This window comes from Branchiostoma belcheri, unplaced genomic scaffold (genome assembly GCF_001625305.1).
Source record: "Branchiostoma belcheri isolate BF01 breed outbred unplaced genomic scaffold, Haploidv18h27 scaffold141, whole genome shotgun sequence".
Lineage (NCBI taxonomy): Eukaryota > Metazoa > Chordata > Leptocardii > Amphioxiformes > Branchiostomatidae > Branchiostoma > Branchiostoma belcheri.
Window position 1 is genome coordinate 312,399 of NW_017802836.1, and position 24,399 is coordinate 336,797.

At 40.2% G+C, this 24,399-nt stretch overlaps 2 protein-coding genes across 2 annotated transcripts; one reads left to right on the forward strand and one right to left on the reverse strand.

The window, feature by feature from the left end:
• Nucleotides 1-185: 185 nt before the first annotated feature.
• Nucleotides 186-6,601, reverse strand: LOC109464845 (probable acyl-CoA dehydrogenase 6). The gene is made up of 9 exons (XM_019761933.1): nucleotides 6,397-6,601; nucleotides 5,861-5,981; nucleotides 5,251-5,380; nucleotides 4,661-4,767; nucleotides 3,958-4,125; nucleotides 3,287-3,457; nucleotides 2,743-2,904; nucleotides 1,903-2,053; nucleotides 186-1,254 (listed from the first exon to the last, which is right to left on the reverse strand). The coding sequence occupies exons 1-9, from the start codon at nucleotides 6,583-6,585 to the stop codon at nucleotides 1,155-1,157; spliced, it is 1,299 nt and encodes a 432-aa protein (XP_019617492.1). The 5' UTR covers nucleotides 6,586-6,601; the 3' UTR covers nucleotides 186-1,154.
• A 1,869-nt stretch (nucleotides 6,602-8,470) lies between these two features.
• On the forward strand, nucleotides 8,471-11,520 carry LOC109464808. Its single transcript, XM_019761881.1, has 4 exons — nucleotides 8,471-8,601; nucleotides 9,040-9,211; nucleotides 9,585-9,863; nucleotides 10,271-11,520. Exons 1-4 carry the CDS (start codon nucleotides 8,494-8,496, stop codon nucleotides 11,518-11,520), a joined length of 1,809 nt encoding a protein of 602 aa, XP_019617440.1. The 5' UTR covers nucleotides 8,471-8,493.
• Nucleotides 11,521-24,399: the final 12,879 nt, after the last annotated feature.

Genomic DNA, 24,399 nt, shown 5'->3' on the forward strand with positions numbered 1-24,399 from the left:
GTTTCGCTGCTTGTAAAATAACAAAATAAGGTTGACACCTTGGTAGAGTGTATTTTAAGTATTCAGCTGTAATATAACTCATAAGCTGTAATATAGCTCTTTAGTTGCTCACCAAGATCTTTTATGTGATGTAGATGTTTCGCTGCTTGGAAAATCACAAAATAAGGTTGACACCTTAATAGAGTGTATTTAAAGTACTCAGCTGTAATATAACTCTTAAGCTGTAATATAGCTCTTTATATAATTAGTTGCTCACCAAGATCTTTTAGACCCCATCAAAAACTGTAATAAAAAACAAGTAAATTTCGAGTACGAGAAAAAAAATACCCTGTTATGACAATTACTGCTACATTCATCATCATCTATCATCCTCCGAAGTGGTGGAGCATACAAAGTTTGATCTCCAGAACTGTTTGTCATTCATCACAGAGATAAGTTCTAAGTCCTCCAAGCCTGTTTCAGTGTCTTTAAGTTTTTTAAGTGTTATGTTTGGACGTCCAACTCTTCTCTTTGTATCAGGGTTCCAAAGTAGAAGCATACTGGTTGGTTCTTCACTATGTACAACATGACCGGCCAAGCTTAGTCGTCGACATTTAACTACTGTAGTGACATTTGGTATGCTACATTATATACACATTTCCTGTTCACTTCACGCATTATTTGAGAGTTGACCATAGAACATACAAGGAAATAATAGTATCCACACTCATAGCGTCAAAGTATCTGTGGCAGTGAAATACACTCTTTTAAAATAAAGCATTGAAATAAAAATCAATGTTATCTAATGTTGTTCTTGTCTGCTTGCATGTTATTAGCATTGACAGATATGTCTGTAATTATGTTTACCGAAAGGAAAACATAGTTTTTGCTCAGTTTCTTCTTCTTCTCCAGTGACCTCTGACCTGACCAATGACATGATTTGTTGATGTCTGTCACCATGGTGACTGGTGTTGGGTTACATAATGTTGCAATTTCATGGTCTGCTCTGCTCCTGTCACCATAAACTAGTAGTACATGTATGTGAATGTGTTTGAGTAAGAATTAACAGAGCAGACCATGTCCGAAGGTAAACATTATGCATTTGCCTTGCAAATGTTACTTCTCTAGTTTACATGTCATTTGCAAATTGGCAAATTCAACCCAGCAGATGGGCACTACGTTGCCTTCAGTTTGGGCAGAGTACCCATGTACTTGGAAATTATGGACATCATAACCTCATCGGCACCACCCCCAATAGAAAACAACCTGAAATCCCTGGAAATAGAAAAAAAACATTGTTATGGTCCATAGATTAAGCATTAATAATGTTTGCAGAGCACGGGCATAAAGCTTTTACAAAACAGCCATGTAAAAATGAGTATTTTCCTGATTAAAAAACAAAAACAAAGGTTGCCAGAAGAAACTAAGGCTCTCATATTGGAAAAAAATGTTATGTTAATCACTTATACTGATACTGATTTTTCTTCAAAATGATACAATAGGTTTAAACATGCATTCTTTATTACTATGGGTTAGTATAGGCAACCATAATTTTGGAAAACCAAGCCTGACACAATGCCTTCACATGGACCAGGAAACCTTATTAAAATTAAAATCATAAAAAAATTAATATGATCTATCATATAATTCTTACAATTCTTACCTTCTTATAATCTACAAAAGGTACTGATAATGTATTACACAGTACAGTACAGTACGGGCATTGTCATTACATAGTGTTAAACAATGTCTAGGGTTAGATGTTCAAGGGTTAGGTGTAACAAGTCGATCGGTGTAATATACATTAGCCAGCTGCCGCCGTGCCGTGTGCCTGCGAAGCTGGTGTGTTATGTCGAAAGGCAGTTATACCGGCTATACAGATACAGATACACAGAGATACTATTCCCATTGTAACAGATTTACCTGAATGCTCTGCTGACCATGACCTCAGATGTATACCCCATCCCTCCCCAGTACTGCAGACAGGAGTCTGTCACTTCTCTCGCCAGTCGGCCGCCCTTCAGCTTCGCCATGGAAGCCAGCTTCGTCACATCTTTGCCCTGAATGTACATCCCTTTATAAAACAGAAAAATCAGAGATTTTAGACTTTTTTGAAGTATTTTTGAAAAACATAGTACAAAGCCATGTTCTTTCATCACAAACCATCGAAACGTTAAACAAGAGGTTGAGAATAGAGAAATTTGATATTATGTATGTTTTCTTTAGAACCACAAACCATCATCAAAACATTGGGTCGTGCTAGAAAAGTGGTTGAGAATAAAGAAATTTACTATCCAATCATTCACCAACCAGATGAAATTATGTATGGAGGAATGCATAAATACTGAGAGCATCAAACAGTGTTTAAAAATATCTTTCAAATCAGTGGCCTGAAATATCAAACAGACCAAATTGAGCAGACAGTAAATTGTGTCAAGCAGAAGCTATAATTTGCACATGTATGTTATTCATAAGCATGTTGGCAGAATATACTGCACCTGCATGAACGGATTTTTCACACGTACAGTATTCATATTTTTCACAGTATTCATATTGAAAGTGTGGTCAACAATACATCAGAATTTGCCTGTTGCAGACAATATCTATTCCAACACTACACTTAAAAACTATAAATAGATATTAAATAGAATTTCATCCTTAAATATGCCCTTAAACGAGAAGCCCAAGAGCTATGCAAAATACATTACAGGTTTCGCAAAGGCACAGTACATTCTGCTGACATGCTTTATCTGTATACCTTACCGGTTGCTCTATAGACAAGTGATCTCAGACACTCCACCTCAGCCTGCAGCTCGGCCAGTTTGAAGTGGACGACCTGGCTGTTCAGGAGGGGCTGTCCAAAGATCTTCCTCTGTCTGGTGTACTCAACTGTCTCCTTTATGACATTATCGAGGGGCAACAGGGCTGAAAAGACAATCACAAGAAATGTCTTTCTCTACCCCGGTCACCAAACCTCTCTTAGCTGCTAAGTCTCTTTAATCCTCTCCACAATAATTTGCATACTTTATGTGCATGTTTTACTGATGTACATTATGTGTCTTAAATGCCTGTCCAAAATGTTGCTATAGAGCATAGGATATTGGAGTTTCCATTTACACAACCATTAATGCCTTTCACCTGCTTATGTTTCGATGCCTATTAAACACCTTTCTCAGTCAGTGATTCTGACTGGAGTTTGCTATTAAACAGTTTTCATTCCTCATAGCTTCTTATACAGCTCTAGAACATAATTCAGCATGCTCCACAAACTCTTGTACATTTTCTTGCAACAGATTTAAATGCTTACATGCAGCAGCGCCCCACAGCCTTTCCTCTTGGAACTGCAGCATTTGGTAGGTGAAGCCCATCCCTTCGTCTCCGATGAGGTAGGACTGAGGCACTCGGACATCCTCCAGGAAAATCTGTGCAGTGTCGGAGCTATGCATGCCGATCTTGTCTATCTTTGCTTTTTGTATCCCTGCAGAATATTGTAGTAAACCAAAGATCCTGAGTTTAAATAAAGTCTTGGCATCAACCTTTTGTTCTAACTTTAGACTAGACAGAATGCTAGAAGAAATTAAATTGGATGGAAATATAAGATGGAATGATACACAAAAAATAAGAAACTTGAAACTGACACAACCCCATACATCATCTTGTATTGGCTAAAAACAAAAGTATACAGTACATGTATATTAACCCTAGGAAAAAAAACAACTTGTGTATCTGATTTCAGTCCTGAAAAATAAAGAGTTGGTAGACAGGGATTCTCTTTTATATATATGTATTACCTTCGGCATATGTTTTATGTGGTTTAGCATGATACTAGTAACTCAAGAAACTATGGATGAATTGTTTTGATACTTGTATAATGTATATGTGTAGGTCTTTATGAGACCTCAAAAAGATTAGATTTTGGGCAACCTACAGGCTTGTTTATTTTTTAAGGGTCAGCAGGTTTTCCCAGGCCTAAGTTACCTGGAAGATCCATGGGGAGACAGATGAGTGACTTGTTTCTGTGAGGAGGGCCGTCGCTGGTGTTGGCTAACAGACACATCCAGTCAGCCTGCAGCCCGCTAGTTGTCCACATCTTTCCCCCATTGATGATGTAATCACCTCCACTTTTCTTAGCTACGGTCTTGATACCTGGTGGTACAGAGGGTAGAGTATTATAGTTCTACCCGGGCTCAAAATACTTTTCCTGGATACCTATACTGCAGGTAAGATGGAAACTTTACCTGCACTGCTAAGAATGTAGGAAGTATGGATCATATCAAAAACTGTTCAGAAACCATTGCCATTATTTTGTTTTACGTGGCAACAGTCAATACAGCCAATGAAAATCAATGGATGTATAAACCCAGTACATGGATTCAACTCTTTCATACAAACTAGTCTTATGCAGCTAATCTTTCTTGCTATTTGATATGCAAAGAAAGCGAGAGTCAGAGAAAGGGAGAGAGATGCACAGCAACAAAGACAAGGGCTGAGAAAGACGTAAAAAGGCAGACATAACAGACAGAGAAAGAAAGAAAGAAGAGAAAGAAAGAAAGAAAGAAAGAAAGAAAGAAAGAAAGAAAGAAAGAAAGAAAGAAAGAGAAAATAAAAGAATGACAGGAAGGCAGACAGAGATGAGGAAGAGGGAGAGAGAAATAGACTAAGAGGTAAAGTTCCTACTCACTGCTGACATCTGACCCTGCTCCAACCTCACTAACTCCCAGACAGGCCACCTTCTCGCCAGCGATGGACGGGGCCAGAAACTCTTTCTTCACATGATCACTGCCAAACCTGCAACAATTAACACAAAAAATGTATTTATGGTCATACTTATAACCTATCTGCCAAGGTATCAAATTAACTCATCTGTTTCAACTAAATGCAACATAGAAACAATTTTTAAAACACCAGTTCTCAAATGACCAAGTGGCTAGGTGAGTGAACAAGATCTAGAGACCAAGATGTCATACATTTCCTTCCATTCATGGCTACAAATTGTGTCCTATTATATATATATATATAAGCTAGTTACACCCAGGTATAAAGAAGGCATCTGACTTCAATTGGGAGCATAAAAGTCAGTGGATTGAGAGGGATGGGCTCTGCCTTCCAATACATATATCTGTATCTGTATAGCCGGTATAACCACCTTTCGGCGTGACACACCAGCTACCATGCCCTACACAGCTTACGAACAACCCACTGCCCCTGCCCCCTCAAAAAGACTATGGCGTATCAGACTACGTTTTACTCCCTAAATTGCACAAGCATTACCTTGCCAGAGCAGGAGTAGCCATGTCAGTCTGCACCCCTATGGCCATGGGGATGCCTCCACATTTGACGTTCCCCAGTTCTTCAGCCACTGCTACATTATAGGAGTAATCCAGACCCAGGCCACCATACTCTACAGAGAAGAATATATTAGACTGTTTATCATATGTTTTGAATTGTCTGACCCTAGTATAATTACCTCTTGAATTGATCTAATGTGGTATACTTACTAGTAGTATGAAACTGTGTTTAGAGCTGTGGAGTTTTTTTCCCCACGACAGATTATTACAAGTAAATTCAAACCATCTCCATAAACTATCTATTGTTTAATTTGATTTGATTTGATTTGAATTCATTTATAAAACTATATAATGCTATACAGCCAGAAGCGAACTAGCCAGGGGCTATTATAAAGGGCTAGCCATCATAACTGTACAATTATCATTGAATATTGTGTAGAAACTAATAGTACATGTACTTGTTACTTTTTTTGTTAGCATGTGAATTTGATGGAATATGTTGTGTAATGTTAAATAACAATCATCTTAATCCAAACTTCAAATACAAAATGGCCTCTAATAATACCTAAAATAGAGAAATAGTTATTGTATACCTGGAGGTCTGTTAACACCCAAGAAGCCGGCATCTCCAAGCTTCTTAAAGACCCTGTGAGCCGGGAACATCTTAGCCTCCTCCCACTCATCCACGTACGGGTTGATGTCATTCTCAATAATCTGGAAGGAAAGATGCAAGACTTCTATAATTTTGCATGGAGTCTTCTTGTACGGGATATATACTAGGACTGTAGGCAAAAGAAGCAAATGTCTTCATGGCTAGGGGCTTTATGTAACGTCTGACCGTTTCCCAAATCATATCCAGTTGCTTGAGTAACTGCTTTTTGGCGCCATGTAACATTATACTTCAAAGGCTGTAAGCAAGAGATAGCCCTGCTATTTTTAAAAATCATAACCTCCATGCATACTAAGACTGCGTGCAAGAGAAGCCTTGCAACAGCCTACGACTAGCAGATATATCCTAAAACTGTAGGCAAGCGATTAGTCTCCATATAAACCCTTCGTAAGACTGAAAACAAGAGAAACCTTGCAACAGACTGTCAACACGCCCCCCTCCCCCTTCTTACGTAAGTACCTTGTTCAGCGTTCTACGCAGCTCTACGTGCTCGTGGGAGAAAATCGCCTCGTCCGAAAGCTCCTCGCCGACTTCCTGCGTCAGAGGCTGGCCTGACGACTGACATCTCGCAGGAGACGAGACGACAGAGGCGGCAAAACGGCCGCGAACGGGCAGCAGGAAAGTTTTGGTCAGGAGACGGGCAGCCATATTGGATTTCTAAAGGTCAAAGGTTACAGGACCTGGTGATCCTATGCGTGTGCAGGTGGATGATATTCTCCAAGCAGATGTAGGGTTCGGCTAAGTGTTTTTAGTTTGGTTTTTAGGCTTTTTTTAAGGGGAATGCAAAAAGATACACACATGAACCACTGAAAGAATTAGAAACACAGTCAGATAATACTCAGTCAGTTGATCCCCCTACATTTGTTTGCAGATATGGTGGTTGACTGAACTCACATCAAAAAGCTTAAGTGAGCGGGCAAACTAAAAAAAGTATAACACAAAAATAATTGTAGCTATATATATTACAAACACGAAATATGGATTCAAAGAAAAACAGCTAAAATAAAATAAAAATGGAACAAACAACAACTGCTGCATGTTCTGTGTGCAAAAAGTTATCGCTCAGTTATTGAGTGGTCACTTTCTTGGTTTTTAACAGGAATAGCAGCTAGAAATTTGTATTTTGAAACTATATCAAAACAGTTTGAACAAAAATCACAATGGGCGTCGATAACAGAATAAACCCCAGTGCCCCGGACCTTGTTTTGTGGGAGGCAGATCGCATGACCAACCTGATAATGTTTTGTTTGTTTACCCCACAGCTCCTATTGACGCCTTGCACGGACCAAGGATGCTTTCTTTAGCCACACTGCACGGCCGTGTGACATCCAAAACTTCTGACGCCATTTTACGCATTAGAGCGGAACCATCTAGCTTTCTTGACTGAGAAAGAATCTGGGGCGTGGTTGCATGCATGTTTAACGTTAGTCTATGGTAGATGTGACATTTGGGGAGCCTAGTTTGCCCATGGAGAACGAAAAGTCCGGTAGAAGGTCTTCTTTTTAGTTCGTCGTCTTCAGACAAGACTGTGGCTCACCCAAGAAAAAATGTACACCGGGTTTCCAGAGTGTAAGTGAGGTGAGTGTGCTTTCAAAGCTTTGAAAGAAGTGTCACTGACCATGAAAACTCACTGTTGACGACAAATGTGCACTGATGTAGGTCTCACTCAAAATGTTGAACCTAAACTGAATTTCTGTGAACATCGTTCCACGTAAAACGTAATGTATGAGTTCTACGTTTTGGCTTCCAAGTAGACTAAAAAAATTGTAAGCCAGTCAACATGTGATACGTGCTTCAACAAAAGCGAGGGATACCTGTGTACCATGGGGGTCATGTGCCTGTGTTGTTTGTTGATCAACTACTTTGCAACAGAACATGATTATGTGCATTTCAAATATCCATATCAGATGCGCTTATAACAAAAAAAGTGAAATATGCTGACCATATGGTCTGCTAAAGTTCTAGTATGTGGGAAATGACGTATGTTGTCGCTACAAGATCAGATGTCTCGAGTGGTTTACATGTTAAACCAACTGAGACCGGCCGAGTTTTCTCAGGTGCCGTTCAATATAGGTCGACGGTTCTTTTCCCATTCTAACGGTTCAGGCATGCATATATATCACACTTCATGTCGGACCATTTGCATCCGGACAATAATGCCAGTGTTCTGAAGTTATGTGTACCACATTCTACTTATACGCATTCCACTTATATGCCGAGGTTTTCTTATACACAACCACTCAACCAGTAAACTTGTAAATTCTCCTACTTGCTTAGGTTTCGATGCCTACATGTAAGTTCTGCATTACTGTGGTATTGGATTGCATAATGTAGCAAGTGGCAGGACAGAGTCGGAGGGGCTGGTCACCATAAATATGAATACATGAATATGTTTAAGTAGGGAACTACTGTAACTAGTGGAACTACAGAGCTGTAGTTTGTTAGGGTAGACCGTTCCCAATTGAAGGAATTATATAATTCATAACACTACATATTTTCTCTTTTCTCTTTTTATTACTTTAGGAAGGGGGCACACGAAAGCAAGGTTTCCAAACAATGGACTTCAAACATTTGGATCTCTTAGACCAGTACCAAACTGTCATCGTCAACTCCCTTCCTATCCCGGCATTCACTGCAGTGCTGGAGGAACTGTTCTTCTATGAGGTTTGTTTGTTTGTTTCAGGAACATCCAATTAGTGACTGTATATAACCACTACTCTTCCTGGAGTCCTCTTACATTCATTGTAAAATACAAATATCATTACAACTATTTACATTCGCCATCTAATAAAATAATAATACAACAAACACCATTAAAATAACTTTTCCAATCAATAACCTCATAAAACAAAATTACATAGAAATGCTAGCCTAGAGTATCATTTGCTAGGTTTTGGAGAGTAAAAAGACACATTTAAATCAGTTAATAACATCAATTGATAACAATTCTACATTATACAAGTTAGTCAAATGTTTTTTTTTTTCATATGCTAGGTGTCTGAGAGGTCAGAGGTCATGATTTTCTACAAAAGTATACCATGTTACCATGGTAACAGAAGTCTGGTCCAGGTCATTGACCTTATGAGTTTACCGCCATCACAGGTCATCACTGATGACGAACAAGACTACATACTGAGCAGCCCCAGCCGAGAGGAGAGGGTCAATGACCTGGTCGACATCATGAAGGGAAAGGACGACGACGACTTCTACCGGTTTAGGAAGGCACTGCAGGAGACGGGCTGTGATCATCTGGCGAATCTTCTGCATGAAGAAGGTGATAGTGTTGACCTTGGCAGAAGGAAAACATATTGTTTTGGCTTTGTTTCTCCCTTTTCCTCTTCTTCTTCTTCTACTTCTTCCTCTTCTCTAAACACATAAGGCCAATGGCTTGGGCCAGACGCTGTCACCATGGTAACTGGTGCTGTAGAAGACATATTTTGTGGTGTCGGTATGTGGGTAGGCATTGGTAAAACAAAGGCCAGGATCACTAGCAGCTCTCTTTTATACCGCAACAGATAGAAATGGTTTTGTATGCTATGCTCTGGACATACGGTAATTAGCGTTTCTTTGTCTTATAGTCCTTCTTCTAGTGTGATATCAGATTGATACTAACTGGGCGGACTTTTTTTGTCTCAACAATGTCTTAGAACAGAAGCCAAGTCTTCCCGTCGTTCCACATCCATCGGACTCCTCACTGGAGGGGGAGGACGTCTTACTGATGGAGGATGTTGTATCACTCCGCGAGCAGCAGGGGAGCGAGGGAAGCGTCAGTGACGTCACGGGTTTTTACAACGATGGTTTCGAAGAGGAAGATGATGATCAGAGAGGGGAGGACCGAGAAGAGATTACGCCGGGAGGGTTTGAAAATTCTGAAGACGACGGAGACGTGGAAGATTCAGAAGACGAAGATACGGATGATTCGCAAGGTATGAAAGTTAAAAAGTTAGCATGTCATCCGGTAACAATAGATATTTTTGCAACTGGATATAAATTATTTTTATCTTCACAGAAGGAAAACATATTGTTTTTGCTCTGCCTTTTCCTCTTCCTCTTAAAAAAATAAGGTCAATGACCTGCACCAGACTGTCACCATGGTAACTGGTGCTGTAGCAGACACCCTGTGGTGTTGGGTTACATTATGTAGCAGGACTGAGTTGGAGAGTCTGGTCACTATTTCTGAATGTTTTTGAGTAAGAATTAAGATATCAGTAGTATGTATTAATATTTGCTGTGTTCCACACTACTAAAAACACAAATTTCCACAGCACTATGATGGCTTTCTAAACTTTCTGTCTTCCCAATTTTTAATCTTTGTCATTTTTTTTTACCTTAGAACCACCCGAAGACGAATCGTCCCGGTACCTAACCCCCGCTGCCAGGGAACACTGGGCCGCTCACATCGCCGACTACTTCTGGGACGATCCCAAGAGAGGGGAGGCTCTGCTGGAAACGTGGTACAACTACCGCCTTGTGGTGGTCAACCTGCTGGAAGACGAGTTCTTTTGGGACCCCCTGTGTTCCTACTGGTCCAAAGAGCGTAGAAAGCTGCCTTCGACGCTCACTCAGTTTGTCGTACACTGTGTGAAACACAGTAAGGAGATCTGTGAATTCAGGGATGGAGAGAGCAGAGTGTCTTTTTATAACACTCTTGGACAGAAGTTACAGTCACTTCCGAGCATTCAGAACATGATGCAAGTTTCGGATTTGTCTCAGACGGCGGATTTAGTCATGTCGTTCCGAGAACTGACTGACCAAGACATCACAGCCCTCTGCAGACTATTTTACCTCATGGCGGATCTGAAAGTTATGGAGGTTGACGGAAACAAGTTCACGGGGAAAGGAGCGTTGGCGATCGCGCAGACGTTACGTCATGTCCCAAACCTAGAGCGTTTCAACATCAATGGGATTAAAGTACGGGACGCAGGAGCGAGGGCTTTGGTGACGAAACTGTGTTTGTTAGAAAACTTGCTTCATGTGGAGTTTAGTGGTTGCGGGTTGTCTGAAAAAGCTGGTGTGGGCCTGGGTAGCCGGATAAAAGACATCGCGAATCTAGAAGTTCTGAACCTTGGCTGTAACAGTCTTGGAGACGATGCCGCGAGCGAGCTAGCACAGTCCTTCGCCAAGACCACAAAGATGCAAAAGGTGTACCTCCACTACAACAGAATCACGTCAGATGGCGCTTTATCCGTAGTCGGAAGCTTGAAGAACATGCCAGAACTTCGACAGTTCGGAATCGGTGGAAACCTAACGACAGCGACTTGTCTTTCGGCTTTCTCCGACTATATCGAATACCTAGAAGATTATGTGGATCTCAGGTTCTTCACAATTCACTACACAGCCGACATACAGGAGAAAATAATGGAAATGTTGAAGAGGTTTATCAACAAACACTCGGCGAGGGTGGACGCGGGCGTCTCTTCAGTGTTTCTGTATGACGGAATGGCGGGTAGCGGATCGGATGAACAGAGAGAGAAAGAATGGGAGAAAGTCAAGGAAGCTCTAATGTCGACGAATGGGGTCACTGTCAGGTGCAAACATGCAGATCTTCAAATCCAGCTGACAGAGGATCATGAAACATCGTAAGACAAGAATGTGATTTTTACTTTGAAAACAGTATCAGACTTTACAATATAGTAACTAAAGTTAACGACGATGGTAAATAGATTGCTTGTAATACTTACCAGACTTTACCGGCATTCACTACCATTGGTAGTAATTTTTTTGCTGTGTATGTTGGAGTTTTGTGCCTGGATATGGTTCTGATTAAAGCACTGTTCTGGAGAAAAACAACTCTGGAACAGTTTCCCGAAATTTTTAAAAGTCTTTGTGGTGCATTTTGGGGCATGTGTACATTGTGTAAATGTAAGTGCAGTATTGTGATATCTCACTAGGTAGCGCTTCTTCGGTAAGCCATGATGCCCGGTAACAAAACTAGTCATAATTATCATCGGTCGCCTGCAACGCGGGCGACTGCAAGAGCCCTCCACTTTTCCTTGTCGCTGGCAAGGTTGGCTATCTGTTTCACTGACGGTTGTAGTTGTCTCCCAAAAGTTGTTGGATAAACTGAAAGTCGGAGGTAGGCTGTCGTTCTTTGCGTATGTAGTGCATGCGTGGGAGGGCTCGTAGAGGGCAAAACTAGTATACATATATAGAACTTGCAATAAAGCAAAACAGAACTCCTGGTCTGGTCCTCTCGCGTAAACTTGTCACCCAGAATCAATACTAAGACAAACGCGTATGGACGCTATAACTGACACACCGAAATCACCCGGTATTCTCCCAAAGCACAAATAAATGTCAAGCACAACGAGTAAAAACGGTCCAAAATGCACATATTGCTGCTGTCGATATTGATTGCCTGTCCCCCGCCGCTACTTGCTTGTAAAGCACGCTCTGCTGAAGTTCTACCGCTACTGTCATTAATTCCTCCGGGTCTAGTTTCCCCGCCACACCGCCCACTTGCAGTATTGATTCACGCGACCCTCACAACTATCAGCCTCTCTTCATCTATTGATTCAAATAAACTTGGAGACACACCGGTTTGAGCAGAATATTGTGAATTCGGGCCTGTTGGAACTAAGATTGATTTTGCTTTGCTTCTAATACAGATTTCCTTTGCGAATTGTACATCAAGGGAAGGGACGTCCGCTCTACTTATGGCGACGTACTCGGAGGTTCAATGCACATTCGGGTCGGGGGAATACTAACTCGATGCGATCTATAATTTGGGGTGACTTGCATGCTACAAAGGTAACCCGACCACCAGCCGACCAAGGTTGGCTTAAGCCCCTGTCACACACATTCAGAACCTTCCCCCGACCACCAGCCGACCAAGGTTGGCTGAAGCCCCTGTCACACACATTCAGAACCTTCCCCCGAACACCAGCCGACCAAGGTTGGCTGAAGCCCCTGCCACACATTCAGAACCTTCCCCCGAACACCAGCCGACCAAGGTTGGCTAAAGTTCGGGAGCAGTCAGCTTGTTTTACATATCCCGCCTATGTTAACTATCATTTCATGTTACAAATGTATATTACCTCTTTTATATTGTTTAACCTGGCTCCCTTGGGTATCACCCCATTTTAGCTGAAGGGACTACCCATGTATACTGAAGATCAACCAATAGATAAATAAACCATTAAAATCAACGTGAGAAATCGATTTGTTTTTAATCAGCTTCCTCTTGTGTAAAACCTGTGTACCACGGGATGTGTGTACGTCAATGGATAAAGCAAAATACGTTTATAATGATGTGATACATAATCTTTAAAGACCTGTGTTGTTCGAAAGGTGATGTATTTTGATGCACGTTAAGTTTCCTAACGTCGAAAAAAGGCATCAATCACAATCGAGTAACTCTGAGGAATTGTATGATGTTTTTTATGACTTTTATGATCAGCAAATCGATAGTACTGCGTTCCCATCGAGATGTTGGAATAAGGGGAAGAGATTCCTCTGATAACTTGATGGCAGTCGAGGGAGTTGGGAAGTCAGTTATTATTTCACCTTAAGTCAAGTTGTTGTACCAAGGGAGGCTTGCTGATGACAATGACCTTCTTAATTTTACTTCTAAATCACAAAGGATAGAAAAAAATCCCAGGCGCAACATTAAGTACAGAGTTAATAAACATTCATGTCAATTCAAATAAAGTTCACCTTAAATACGTACTATTTCTTAAGTCTAAGTTAACTTAAGCCATCAAGACCACACCTTGGAAATCAGGCTTATGCTTGAAGGTAGAATCACTGAATAATCATCACTAAATAACTGTACAGTAACGGTCCAAAATTAATACGTCCGTAAAGTTTAGACATTCACTTAGAACATTACATAATATAGAATAAATCAAGCAACTGAATAAATTCTCTGAGTCTTCAGGTGCTTCAGATAGTATCCGATACCTTTCACCAGTGCCTGAGTCCAAAATAAACTTTTAAATGTGACATATAGAATGACTCACCGTGCATAAATTATGTACGTAGTTCCTATCAAGCTGACGTGGCAAGTGAAATTCTAGTTATACAGGTGGATGGACTACTTAGAAAGGATCGTATATTAACTAAATGTCAGAGCTACATTTCGCATGTTTCCCTGCCGTGGATAGATAGATAAATGAAATCATCTTTTGCTACGCTACACTGTACTGTTTGTTTATTAGCCAGATTTTACCAAGCTTTAAATTTTACAAAAGGTAAGTATAAAAATTATAGTTTTAACTTGAGTTGGAAGGAGCCATATATATAGAAACCATATATATCGCAACTGCAATTGAGAAATATGACTATAAAATTTGTTACTTTGACAACTGTGCTGGCTAATATTACAGGGATGCCGAACATTAGAAATCACACAGACACTCTTTAATCGAATGTTTTATGACGTCAGCAGGACGTGGTTTCAAATTCAATCGCATTTGTCCTTCCTTCGCGAGTAGCAGTACGGAAGTATCTGACGGGTGACCTTTAACGGGAAAACAAGGTGTTGCAGGTCATATATCCGTACCGGGTAAATGAATTGACTTGAAGTTTCTGCTAAAAATAGTAAATAAGGTCTCTGTTGCATTTCAAATCAAAATAGATTATTATATATATTCTCGGAACACGTTTTAACGAAGCAGTTCTTCTATATAAAATTGCTAAATACATAAATGATTTGTTTTATGTATATAAATCGTAATCTATATGTATATAAATCGCAAAACTTGAAGAATGATATTTTTCGGTGTTAATTTTACATATTGGGCCTCCTGGTGGCTTTTCTCAGAACTGCAGGTGTATTTTTGTCGTAAACTTTGAACCATGATAACGTCCGTCTGAGCCATCAGCCATTATTATTAATGGGTGTTAGTCATAGACTTCTAGATTTAAAAAAAAAGCTAATCTAAATGTATAAGAATATGAAAATCAAATCCCTATCTACTGACTCCACTTTTTCAGGACTGAAACTGGAAACACAACATTAATATTTCTAGGCCTTACACAGTGAGCAGTGGAAGAGACTACCACCAGCCCCAAGGGAAGACAGTCTCATATGGATCAGACCAGACTTATCTTTCTGCCCGGTTGCGTGCTTGATAAACTTTCTCCCGTACTTTCACACTTCACCAAACTTTTCCGCAGATTTGGGCAGCATCCTGTGATGAAGCGCAGAGATTTCTTGACATCTGCATTGACACTTGAAGATAAAGCCAGCTGCCGCCGCGCCGCGTGCCCGCGAAGCCGGTGTGTTACGCCGAAGGGCGGTTATGCCGGCTCTACAGAGGCAAATATAGCTACAGAAACTGTGGCTTTGATTCTGCAATCTATAAAGATTGTCTTGCACCAAGGGGTGCAAAATTTAATCGTCTTGGATAGGTCATAACCTAACCAAAAACCAATGCAAGTACACCGCCCCCCCCTCCCACACACACACACACTGTGACACACACATGCTAAGAAAAGCATAAACGCCTTGGCGAAGGCCACTTTGAGGACTCTAAGTCTAAACTAGTCCATCATACCCAGTTCGTAATTGTTACTTGAAGAGCACGTCTTTGATTCTAGTACAAGACTTTTCGTCATAACTCCGCACACTTTCCTGTGACCCTTCCTCGTCTATTAATGTGATACTCAATTGAAGCTGTCCGATGGCCTTTATTAGGAAGAGCAAAGTGCGCTTTAGCGGTGCTGCAGGAAGAAGATTCTGAAGGTTATCGTTGCTTCTCTTCGCAAATGATGCTCCGTATAGATGGCGGGGATTACGGGCACCTTCTGATCGTAAACCCCGTCATTTATTTACCTCCTAGCCATGCTCACTTCCGCTAATATGGGTGTCATTTTGCTCCTCTCTCTGACCCATAATTTACGCGGAATTGGCTGCCGTGTCTCCTTACTTCACGGGGCTTCCGGTATCTGATGCATCGAAAGATGAAACCTAGGATTTTCATGATACAATCTCCGAGAGACGGCGTTGAATTTGATCTTATATATTATGTTTTAGGAATTGATGTTAAGGGAATACATGTAATGCCTTATTTGTACTGCTGCAAGCACCAAATGGTGTACTTTCTTGTTCATCTTAGTGCCCAGCATTTATCTAGATATAGATTAAAGAACATTGGCGTTTCAGATTTTTTAGATAAAGTTTTTGAAAAATGCGTCGCAGTAAATCAAATGGCTTTTGTAAGAGTATGTGGTTCCTAAGTGCTAGGAGGTAAACGAACGCATTAAAGGAAGTCAATCCCCTTATTTGCCAACTCTCTCTTTTTGCCTTTTCCTAGACGGTAATGCTTTGATGTTAGGAAAATAATTTGTCTTGCACCTTTTTGCCTGTGTTGCATTTTGCGCTTCCGATGTAATGGATAAAGGGCTTTTAACCGGGTTAAAGGGCTGCCCACTAGAGGGATGGTGTAAGTAATGACAATACATCAAATACCATAATGTTGGAAAGCAAGAAATCATTTCAAAAACAAAATCACAAGTTTGAGACAAGAGAACATAAAAACATAACATTGAATTGTTGATATTTCGTGACGGCTATACCGATAACTTGATATTTGAATTTAGGACCACCATTTGACAAATACAACAGTGTAAAGTAATAACCGAGGACTTTACTTGATTAATTGTTTTATCCAGAATGGCCTATCTTACTATAAGGGAGTGTAAATTCAACGTAAATACAGTTATCCAGTCAAATTTTTCAAAAAATATGAAGTATAACTAGAAGAGCCCCACGAAAATGAGATCTCTTCAGATGAAAAATATCGCTTTAAAACATTATCTTTGTACGACCAATATTGGCAACATTTAATTTAGTAAATCAAAGATCATTCTTGACTGTACATTCAAGGTCGTTTTTCCCATTCAATCAATCACAGGTGATATCTTGAACACTTTATCTCCAAGCATATCTTTTGGTGGCAGTATCTAATAAGAAAGATACCCGTACAAAAAGAAAGCCGGACAAAAAGACCCAAAACACATCAGAAATACGCCAATGCTTGAACCTCCACTTGGACAGTATTATACACTGTATAAGCCAGACGACATTACACACACACCCACAACGGCGATTCTCGTCTAGAATGGTTCTGACGGAATGATAAAGCTGATGCCGCTAGGATATCGGCCTGTGCGGTCTGATGTATTCCCATGCAATCTAAGTCTTTGTAGGGGACTTCCACACACTTAGAGTCCAACGCTGTACTTTGTCTCTGTCAGGGGAGGTCCGAGCTGGCATCTATCACTAGTTTATCCAGCCGTTATGATCAGTATATACATTTTTCTTCGACTTTAGCTCTCCTGCTTATCAGTTAGTGGCATGAAGAGATCGAGTGGGCAAAGATTTCACCCGAAAAAAGAAAAAAGAAAAGTCTTATACTTCTTAAATCCACAAACAGGTCGTGAAGACAACGGGTTTGAGAGCTTCTAGTTTCCTTGGTGAAAGTCTCTCAGACGTTAGCATTGTTATCTTTGTCTTTGCAGAAGGAAAACATTGCTTTTGTTCCGTTTCTTCTTCTTCTCCTCCAAACAACAGAGGTCAATGACCTGGATCAGACGGCTGCCAGAATGGTAACTGCTGCTGTAGCCCTGTGGTATTTGATTACACACTCCTAATGTAGCAAGTGGCAGGACAGAGTTGAGGGGCTGGTCACCATATGTATGGATCTATCTGAGTGCGAATGCAGAGCAATAGTTTGTTGGGCTAGACCATGTGATGGTAAACATTATATTAATTTGCTTCGCTAGTGTCTAAGCTGCTTCTAGTACTACCTGTGTTCAGCTAAAATGCACAAATGCTATTTTCAACCATCGACCCGATTCTAATTCAAGGTTTCTTTATTATTTCTTCATAAAAAGAAGAGTTAAAGAAAGTGTTGACCTTTCAGATCTTGAACAAACATGTTTAGAACATGGTGTGACTTACGCCCACGTATACTTAAGGTTCAGGCAAAGACCCTTGACATGTATGAATTTTTGAACTCACCAAAAATGCCAGGTGCTGTGTATTTCACCTCAAAGGTGAGCGACCTCAGCTTTTACCATAAGAGAATCAGGAATGATACATACTTGTCTGCCCTGTAACGGTATCAATTACCCCCTGGTACTGGGAAGTAAGTCAGGCCTAGGAAAAAAATGTTGTGTTCCCTGTTTCAGTTCTGAAAAAAATTAGGGTCGGTAGGTAGGGATTTTGTTGTTTTCGGTAGGTAGGGATTCTCTAGTGATCCAGCTTACAGAATACAGTTTAACATAGTAAATCTTGAATTAGAACACTTACATTTTCAATGTCAATGTTGGAAAACATTGCGTACAGCGTCTCATCACTCAGGTGTCAGGTCATAAACTTCAAGCTACAAAAGGTCGATCAGCACCAAAAATCTATGTCCTTGCAAGGGTCCACCAGAAAAAAAAAGACTAGGGTCGGCAGTTTTTTCTATGGTCGGTCGGGAAACAGGAAACACAACATTGTTTTTCCTAGACCTAAGGCCAAACGAATGCATTGATAAATAGAAAAACTGTAACAACCAGGACGAAAAGGACTTTAATTTCAACTGTTGGGGGCAAAATATGAGCATTTTTAGTTGCTTCAGAACCAGAATCTTTTTTAAATCAGAAAAATGAAGAGACGAATCCGAGAACCAGCAAAATATGAGAATTTTTAGTTGATTCAGAACCAGAATATTTTTTGTTGTTGTTGCAGATCAGAAAAAAATGAAGAGGCGAATCCGAGAACCAACAAAATAATTGGTGTGGCCTAAGAAGAACCCATGCATTACCCGCTGTGCAGCTCCAGCCGAGTTCAAGTAGAAGCGACCCGGCTTATTATTTACCACTGCAGATAAGAATGAGCCAATTTACGTATCGATTTCGCGATCCCAGAGCATTTTAACATGGACGGGGCGGTCATACTAAGCGTTCGCTGTCGAGTATAGATCAATGCAAGGACTTGCAAGGTGCCTGGCCCTAATCCACGCTACATGCAATTGTCCTGTGACAAAGAGGTTTATGTATAAAAGATTGAACCCTCGCACGTGAGGTGAGTCAAAAGTAACAGCGTTGTTGATTCTGACACAGAAAATCGTTTTGGTGAGAAAATGTATTTTCTTCTGAACAGTAATTTTAAAGAAAATTGTATCTTCAGTCCATTTTTGTTAGAAATCAGAATTGTGTTAGTGTGTACACACTATTGCTCATGAAGATTTAGTTCTCTTGAAACTACCTTGCAATAAAATATAAGAAACATGCACTTAAAATCCCAAACATCACCATTTTTCATGTGTGTAAATTGTTTGTCCGAACCAAATAGCTAAACGTGGGATATTTGTTTTAATCACTTATTAATTATTTTTAGCTAAGGCAGAACTGATTTCGAGACTTTGGGAGAAAGTTTTTGGACTTGTTTCTCTCAGTTACAGTAACTCAACTCTACAGCTCAGTCACAAAATTATTGGGGTCACTCTCTTACGTAGGCGTGAAAAAAGGCCAAACTTAATTGCCAATTTCCTGTTTCATGTAATTGATTACCAATGCGATCTGGTTGGTCGTCTTAATAAAAGAGGTATGGTCCAGTTTTAAAGCTTCACGAATCGTGAAAGGCATATCTTAAAATCTCATCACTTCCAACGCTATCTACCTTTTTTTCTCATTTTTGTAGCGTTTGCGTTTTGCTGGTTTACATCAGATGTACCTTATTCTGGTCATCAGTAGTTTTAACAATGTTTGCCTGATAACCCTAGGCCTCTAAACCTGAAAGGCATCCAAGGGCAGGGCGGTAAAACAGGATTTCAGTGACAAAGGCAATGTCTGGTCATGTTGCAATGTAGCAAGTTGAATCAACCCTATCTCTTAGCAAACTGGTGCTTGAATCATATTCCTGTGTCACAAAAAGGTGATGTCGCTGACGGAACACGGTTGTTTGTTTTGCGCTGTAGGTTGGTTCTAGCTATTCATCGGTATGAAAAAAAGAAAGGGAATCCTCATGTAGTTTGCTAATGAGCTACTTCAAAAGAATGAAATGGTGACGAAAATCACGGTGCTATCACTATATCTGACTAAACATGATATTATTGGATATTGACATAAATGTTCGACCGGTGATGATGATGTTGATATCTTTTTACTGACCTGAAATTGTATTTGATGCCTTTAACATTCTCTGACCTTGTCTACGCCTTTCATGTGTTGGTTAAAGTGCAGGAATAAGCCGGCCCTGATGTCCACAGAAGGCCGCCTGAGTAGAGCTGCTAATTGTTGATAACGGCTGGAAAGTCACCCGGCGCCTCGCGGCTTCAGACGAATTATTTCGATAGAAATCTGGCAAAGGTAACGTTAGCTGGAAGATAGATGTTTTCCGAACCGCAAAAGGTGATGAAAAATAAAGGGATTCCTCATGTTTTTACTACTTCAAAAGTATAAAACGATGAAGAAAGGGTACTACGATCATGGCAGTAAATGTCAATATCAGTTTTTCTCATCCAGAATCTCTCTTTCTCTCTCTCTCTCTCTAAATGTATATATCTATATCTATATCTATATACTCGACAAAGTAGATATCTATCCATTATTCATGCATCAGAACCGCAGAATGTCATTAGCTTATAGTGCAGACGATGTCATAATTAAGGAGCTTTATAATTGTTAGTAGACCGGCTAATTTTTTGGCGCCATAGGATTTGGACTAACCAGAAGCATTGAGAATACATAAATTGATAATTAGGTAGACTTCTAGGAGGATACGTAAAGAAAAGAAAGACCATTCATATCTTGTAAGGGTCAAATCATAGCATATCGCTATTTCTGTTACGTTAACTACATATATAATGTCTGCCTTGGCAGTCTTTTCTTTTCAGGTCTAATTTTGGACGGCAATGGATGTTCTACCATTGTCGAGGATCAGTCTTAATAGACTACGTCTCTCTGAAAAATGCACGAGACGGGTCGTCTTTACATCACTACACGACCATATCGACCCCCTTTAGAGGCACCATGTATTACTTCTATTAGAAAAGCTACGAAGAAGTGAAGTAACGAAGACTTATTGCCCTCCATATCACCGAAGTGGCTTGGTGTAACGAAGTGTGAAGACGCGACCGATCTTGAAAGACTGTTGCATTCTCACCTACTTACTCACGTCAGCGGAGTACATACTCGTTATTGTGATTTACCACCGAAGCAACTTGAACTTGATGTTCGCTTCGTCCTTCTGGCGGAGTCAGCGGCGAGTAATCTTGATCACACAAGCACAGACTGAAACTTGCGTCAGCGGAAGTTATCCATTACTTTTATCTCAGGACCGATCAAAGACGCGAGAAAACCGTCGTCTCTGTCTCTGTCTGAGACCTGAGGGAAGTAAGAAAATAGAGCGTGATTTGTACAGACTATTTAAGAACGAAGGCTCTGTCACAGATGGCTGAAAATGGCCTAACGAGCACTGTCGAACTCATTCCAACCGTGGTTAGGATTAGGTCAGGAGCAAGGTCAGCTGTGGTTTGCTGGTGTTCGGCGAGGTCGGTTGCTGTTTGAAATTTTTCAATATATTTGAAACATTTGGGTTTGGACAGGAGATTCGGCTGTGGTTGTCTGTTGCATTGGTCGGATTGGAGAAGGTCAGCTGTGGTAGGGGCGCGTTCGGGGGAGGGGCCAACTTAAACTCAAATTTAACTCAAATTTGTTAAGATTCTTGTAGGCCCGACCTTCATCCAACCTTGGCTGTTTGGTCGTCTGGGGGAGGTTCTGAATGTGTCAGGGGCTTCAGCTTGAAGCAAAACAACGTTAAAGTTAAATCCATTGAACTACTTCTCTCCAATCAATATCCACAGTCCATAGAAAGTTGATAAAAGCGCCCCTGTGGTCTAGTCAGTCCTTCTGATCATCAGACGTGGACTCTTCGGTCTCCCACCAGCTAATGAAGTGTTGCACGATCAAACCGTAAGGTTCAAAGGTTAAATGGATCCCGCCACTTAGGGACTGCAGATAAAAAATGAGGTCCTGCGAATGAACTGCTGCCGCTAACGATTATTTATATGAAGCCCGCGCAGTCATTAAATGGTAATAACCTGTTGGGTAGCTTTAAAGAAGTAGATAGTCTAATGGTATGAAAATTGCAGCGGTCCTTCCTGGTGTGTTTCGACTCAGGCTTGACATCTTGAAAAGGTGATAGTCACCTGTTATGATAATGAAATTGTGATCCAAATTTAACACTGGATAAATTTGAAACAATTTATTAACAGACCTTTCGGTTGCGAAGAAAATGTTTTATAAGATTTACGGAACAAGAAACAAAAGGGTTCTAAATAATCAAAACGTAAATGTCTGTAAATAAATGAATAAAAATTTATGAGAATAAATCCACATTCTGTTTTACGATGTGTGCATATGTGCATGGGCGCTCCTACGGTACCAAGCATTGTCTAAGATCTAAGGGGTCAGAAAAGTTAATGATGTTTCACGTGTAAAAATCCACGCTGATGGAAAATATGACACATTTGGCATTGAATTGTGGAACCTGATATAAAACATGTACTGTCGTGTAACACGATCGTCAAAGACACAGTGATTCATGCAATACGATACTTCTAGAGTTGGCCTAACCTATCATGGTAATCAGTTCGTTGGCTCATTTTTCTTTCAGAACAATTGCTTGACGTCTCTTAAACTTTTCATTTGATATATGCAGTTTACAGATCTTCTTCTTTTCACGCATATTTTAGAAAGTCGCAAAGTATACTAACGTTGGGTGCTCAAAGCTAGGTTGTATCAAATTTCGACGGTTACGATGGACAATGATGAATGCAACGCCAGGAGCCACAGCTTCAACTTGAGTTCTTGCCAACAAAAGGTCTTGCATTTTTTTTTGGATTCTCTTTGCATGCATAATTCAACTCTTCACGATGACCGGCTGTGTCATTTGTGATAGTAATTCGTCAACTTATGTCAACTTGATTCAAAATGAATTGCACAATAAAAGGTGTTTTGAAAGCATGGTAATTTTGTTTGAACACTTGGGAGATCTTAACTGTAGAAATGGCCACTTCTAACGTTCCGTAGTTCCATCTAGACAACTTTTTGAAGTAGAAACCCGATACTATCCTGCCACCCAGGGCGGGTAGGAGGTGATACCCGCCAGCTAAACGAGCCGATACGTATTGGCTTTCCATTACTTTTGATTAAACAAAGATTACTTTCTGAACACGATGCAATCAAGACAAATGAATGGCCGTTGATTAGCTTTACTGGCTACCTTTGCCAAAGGGATGGGACATTACATAAGGTATGGCATTTTGTCAACTTTGTCTGCTTCTGTGTGCACCGACATCTGTTGTGCTTTAGAGTAGATACCGGCTAAGTTAGTATGAGGTTTCAGATCTAGCAGGTTGCTGCCATCATAAGAATCATGTCGTACCTGATATCAAATTAACTATACATTGTACAAATCGTAGATTGCATTAAAGGTTTCTAGAAAGATAAGCTAAGGCGATTTTAGGATTTTGGGCTTTGGACACTTCTTCATCAACTTCTAATACACGATGTAATTAGAGACATAGTGTGATAGTACCGTTTATACTTTAAAGTACCGAATATCAAATCAACTGCATAATCTACAAATCGTGGATTACATTAAAGGTCCCGGAAAAGATAAGCTAAGGCGATTTTTGGATTGTTGGCTTTTGACTTTTCTTTATCAAGTTGTATCCAGTGATACACGCTGTAATTAGAGACTTTGTATGATAGTACCGAATATCAAATTAACTGCACATTGTACAAATCGTAGATTGCATTAAAGGTTCCTGGAAAGATAAGCTAAGGCGATTTTAGGATTTTTGGCTTTGGACACTTCTTCATCAACTTCTAATACACGATGTAATTAGAGACATAGTGTGATAGTACCGTATATACTTTAAAGTACCGAATATCAAATTAACTGCATAATCTACAAATCGTGGATTACATTAAAGGTCCCGGAAAAGATAAGCTAAGGCGATTTTAGAATTTTTGGCTTTGGACACTTCTTCATCAACTTCTAATACACGCTGTAATTAGAGACATAGTATAATAGTACTGAATATCAAATTTACTTCACAATCTACAAACCGTAGATAGTATTAAAGGTTGCGGTAAAGATAAGCTAAGGCGATTTTGGGATCTACTTTTCTTCATCAATTTTTATCCAGTTTAATGTACGCCGTGATTAGAGACATCTCCGCACGTGCTGGCAATCAGGGGAGCCAAAAACCCGCCTGGCGAGATGAAATAAGACCAGGTTTGTGACCTCCTCAATCGATTTCAATACCTGCATGACCTAACATTAGGACACGGCTATCTCCTCTGACAAATATGCAATTACACGGCGCCATAACCGTTAATCTGGGCCCTGGAGAATCACATGTGCCACCGCCTCTGACACACCGATAACCTGCAGATAGCGAGGGATCTTTACACATCATTTAGATTCAGTGTACAAGTAAATGAGAAGAACTTTGC

Coding starts and splice junctions, on each gene's coding strand:
- LOC109464845 (XM_019761933.1), bottom strand. CDS start 6,585: ATGGCTGCCCGTCTCCTGACCAAAACTTTCCTGCTGCCCGTTCGCGGC. Junction 5,982..6,396: donor TGCGTAGAACGCTGAACAAG/GTACTTACGTAA, acceptor CTTTCCTTCCAG/ATTATTGAGAATGACATCAA. Junction 1,255..1,902: donor ATGGTCAGCAGAGCATTCAG/GTAAATCTGTTA, acceptor TTCTATTTCCAG/GGATTTCAGGTTGTTTTCTA.
- LOC109464808 (XM_019761881.1), top strand. CDS start 8,494: ATGGACTTCAAACATTTGGATCTCTTAGACCAGTACCAAACTGTCATC. Junction 8,602..9,039: donor AGGAACTGTTCTTCTATGAG/GTTTGTTTGTTT, acceptor CCGCCATCACAG/GTCATCACTGATGACGAACA. Junction 9,212..9,584: donor GAATCTTCTGCATGAAGAAG/GTGATAGTGTTG, acceptor ACAATGTCTTAG/AACAGAAGCCAAGTCTTCCC.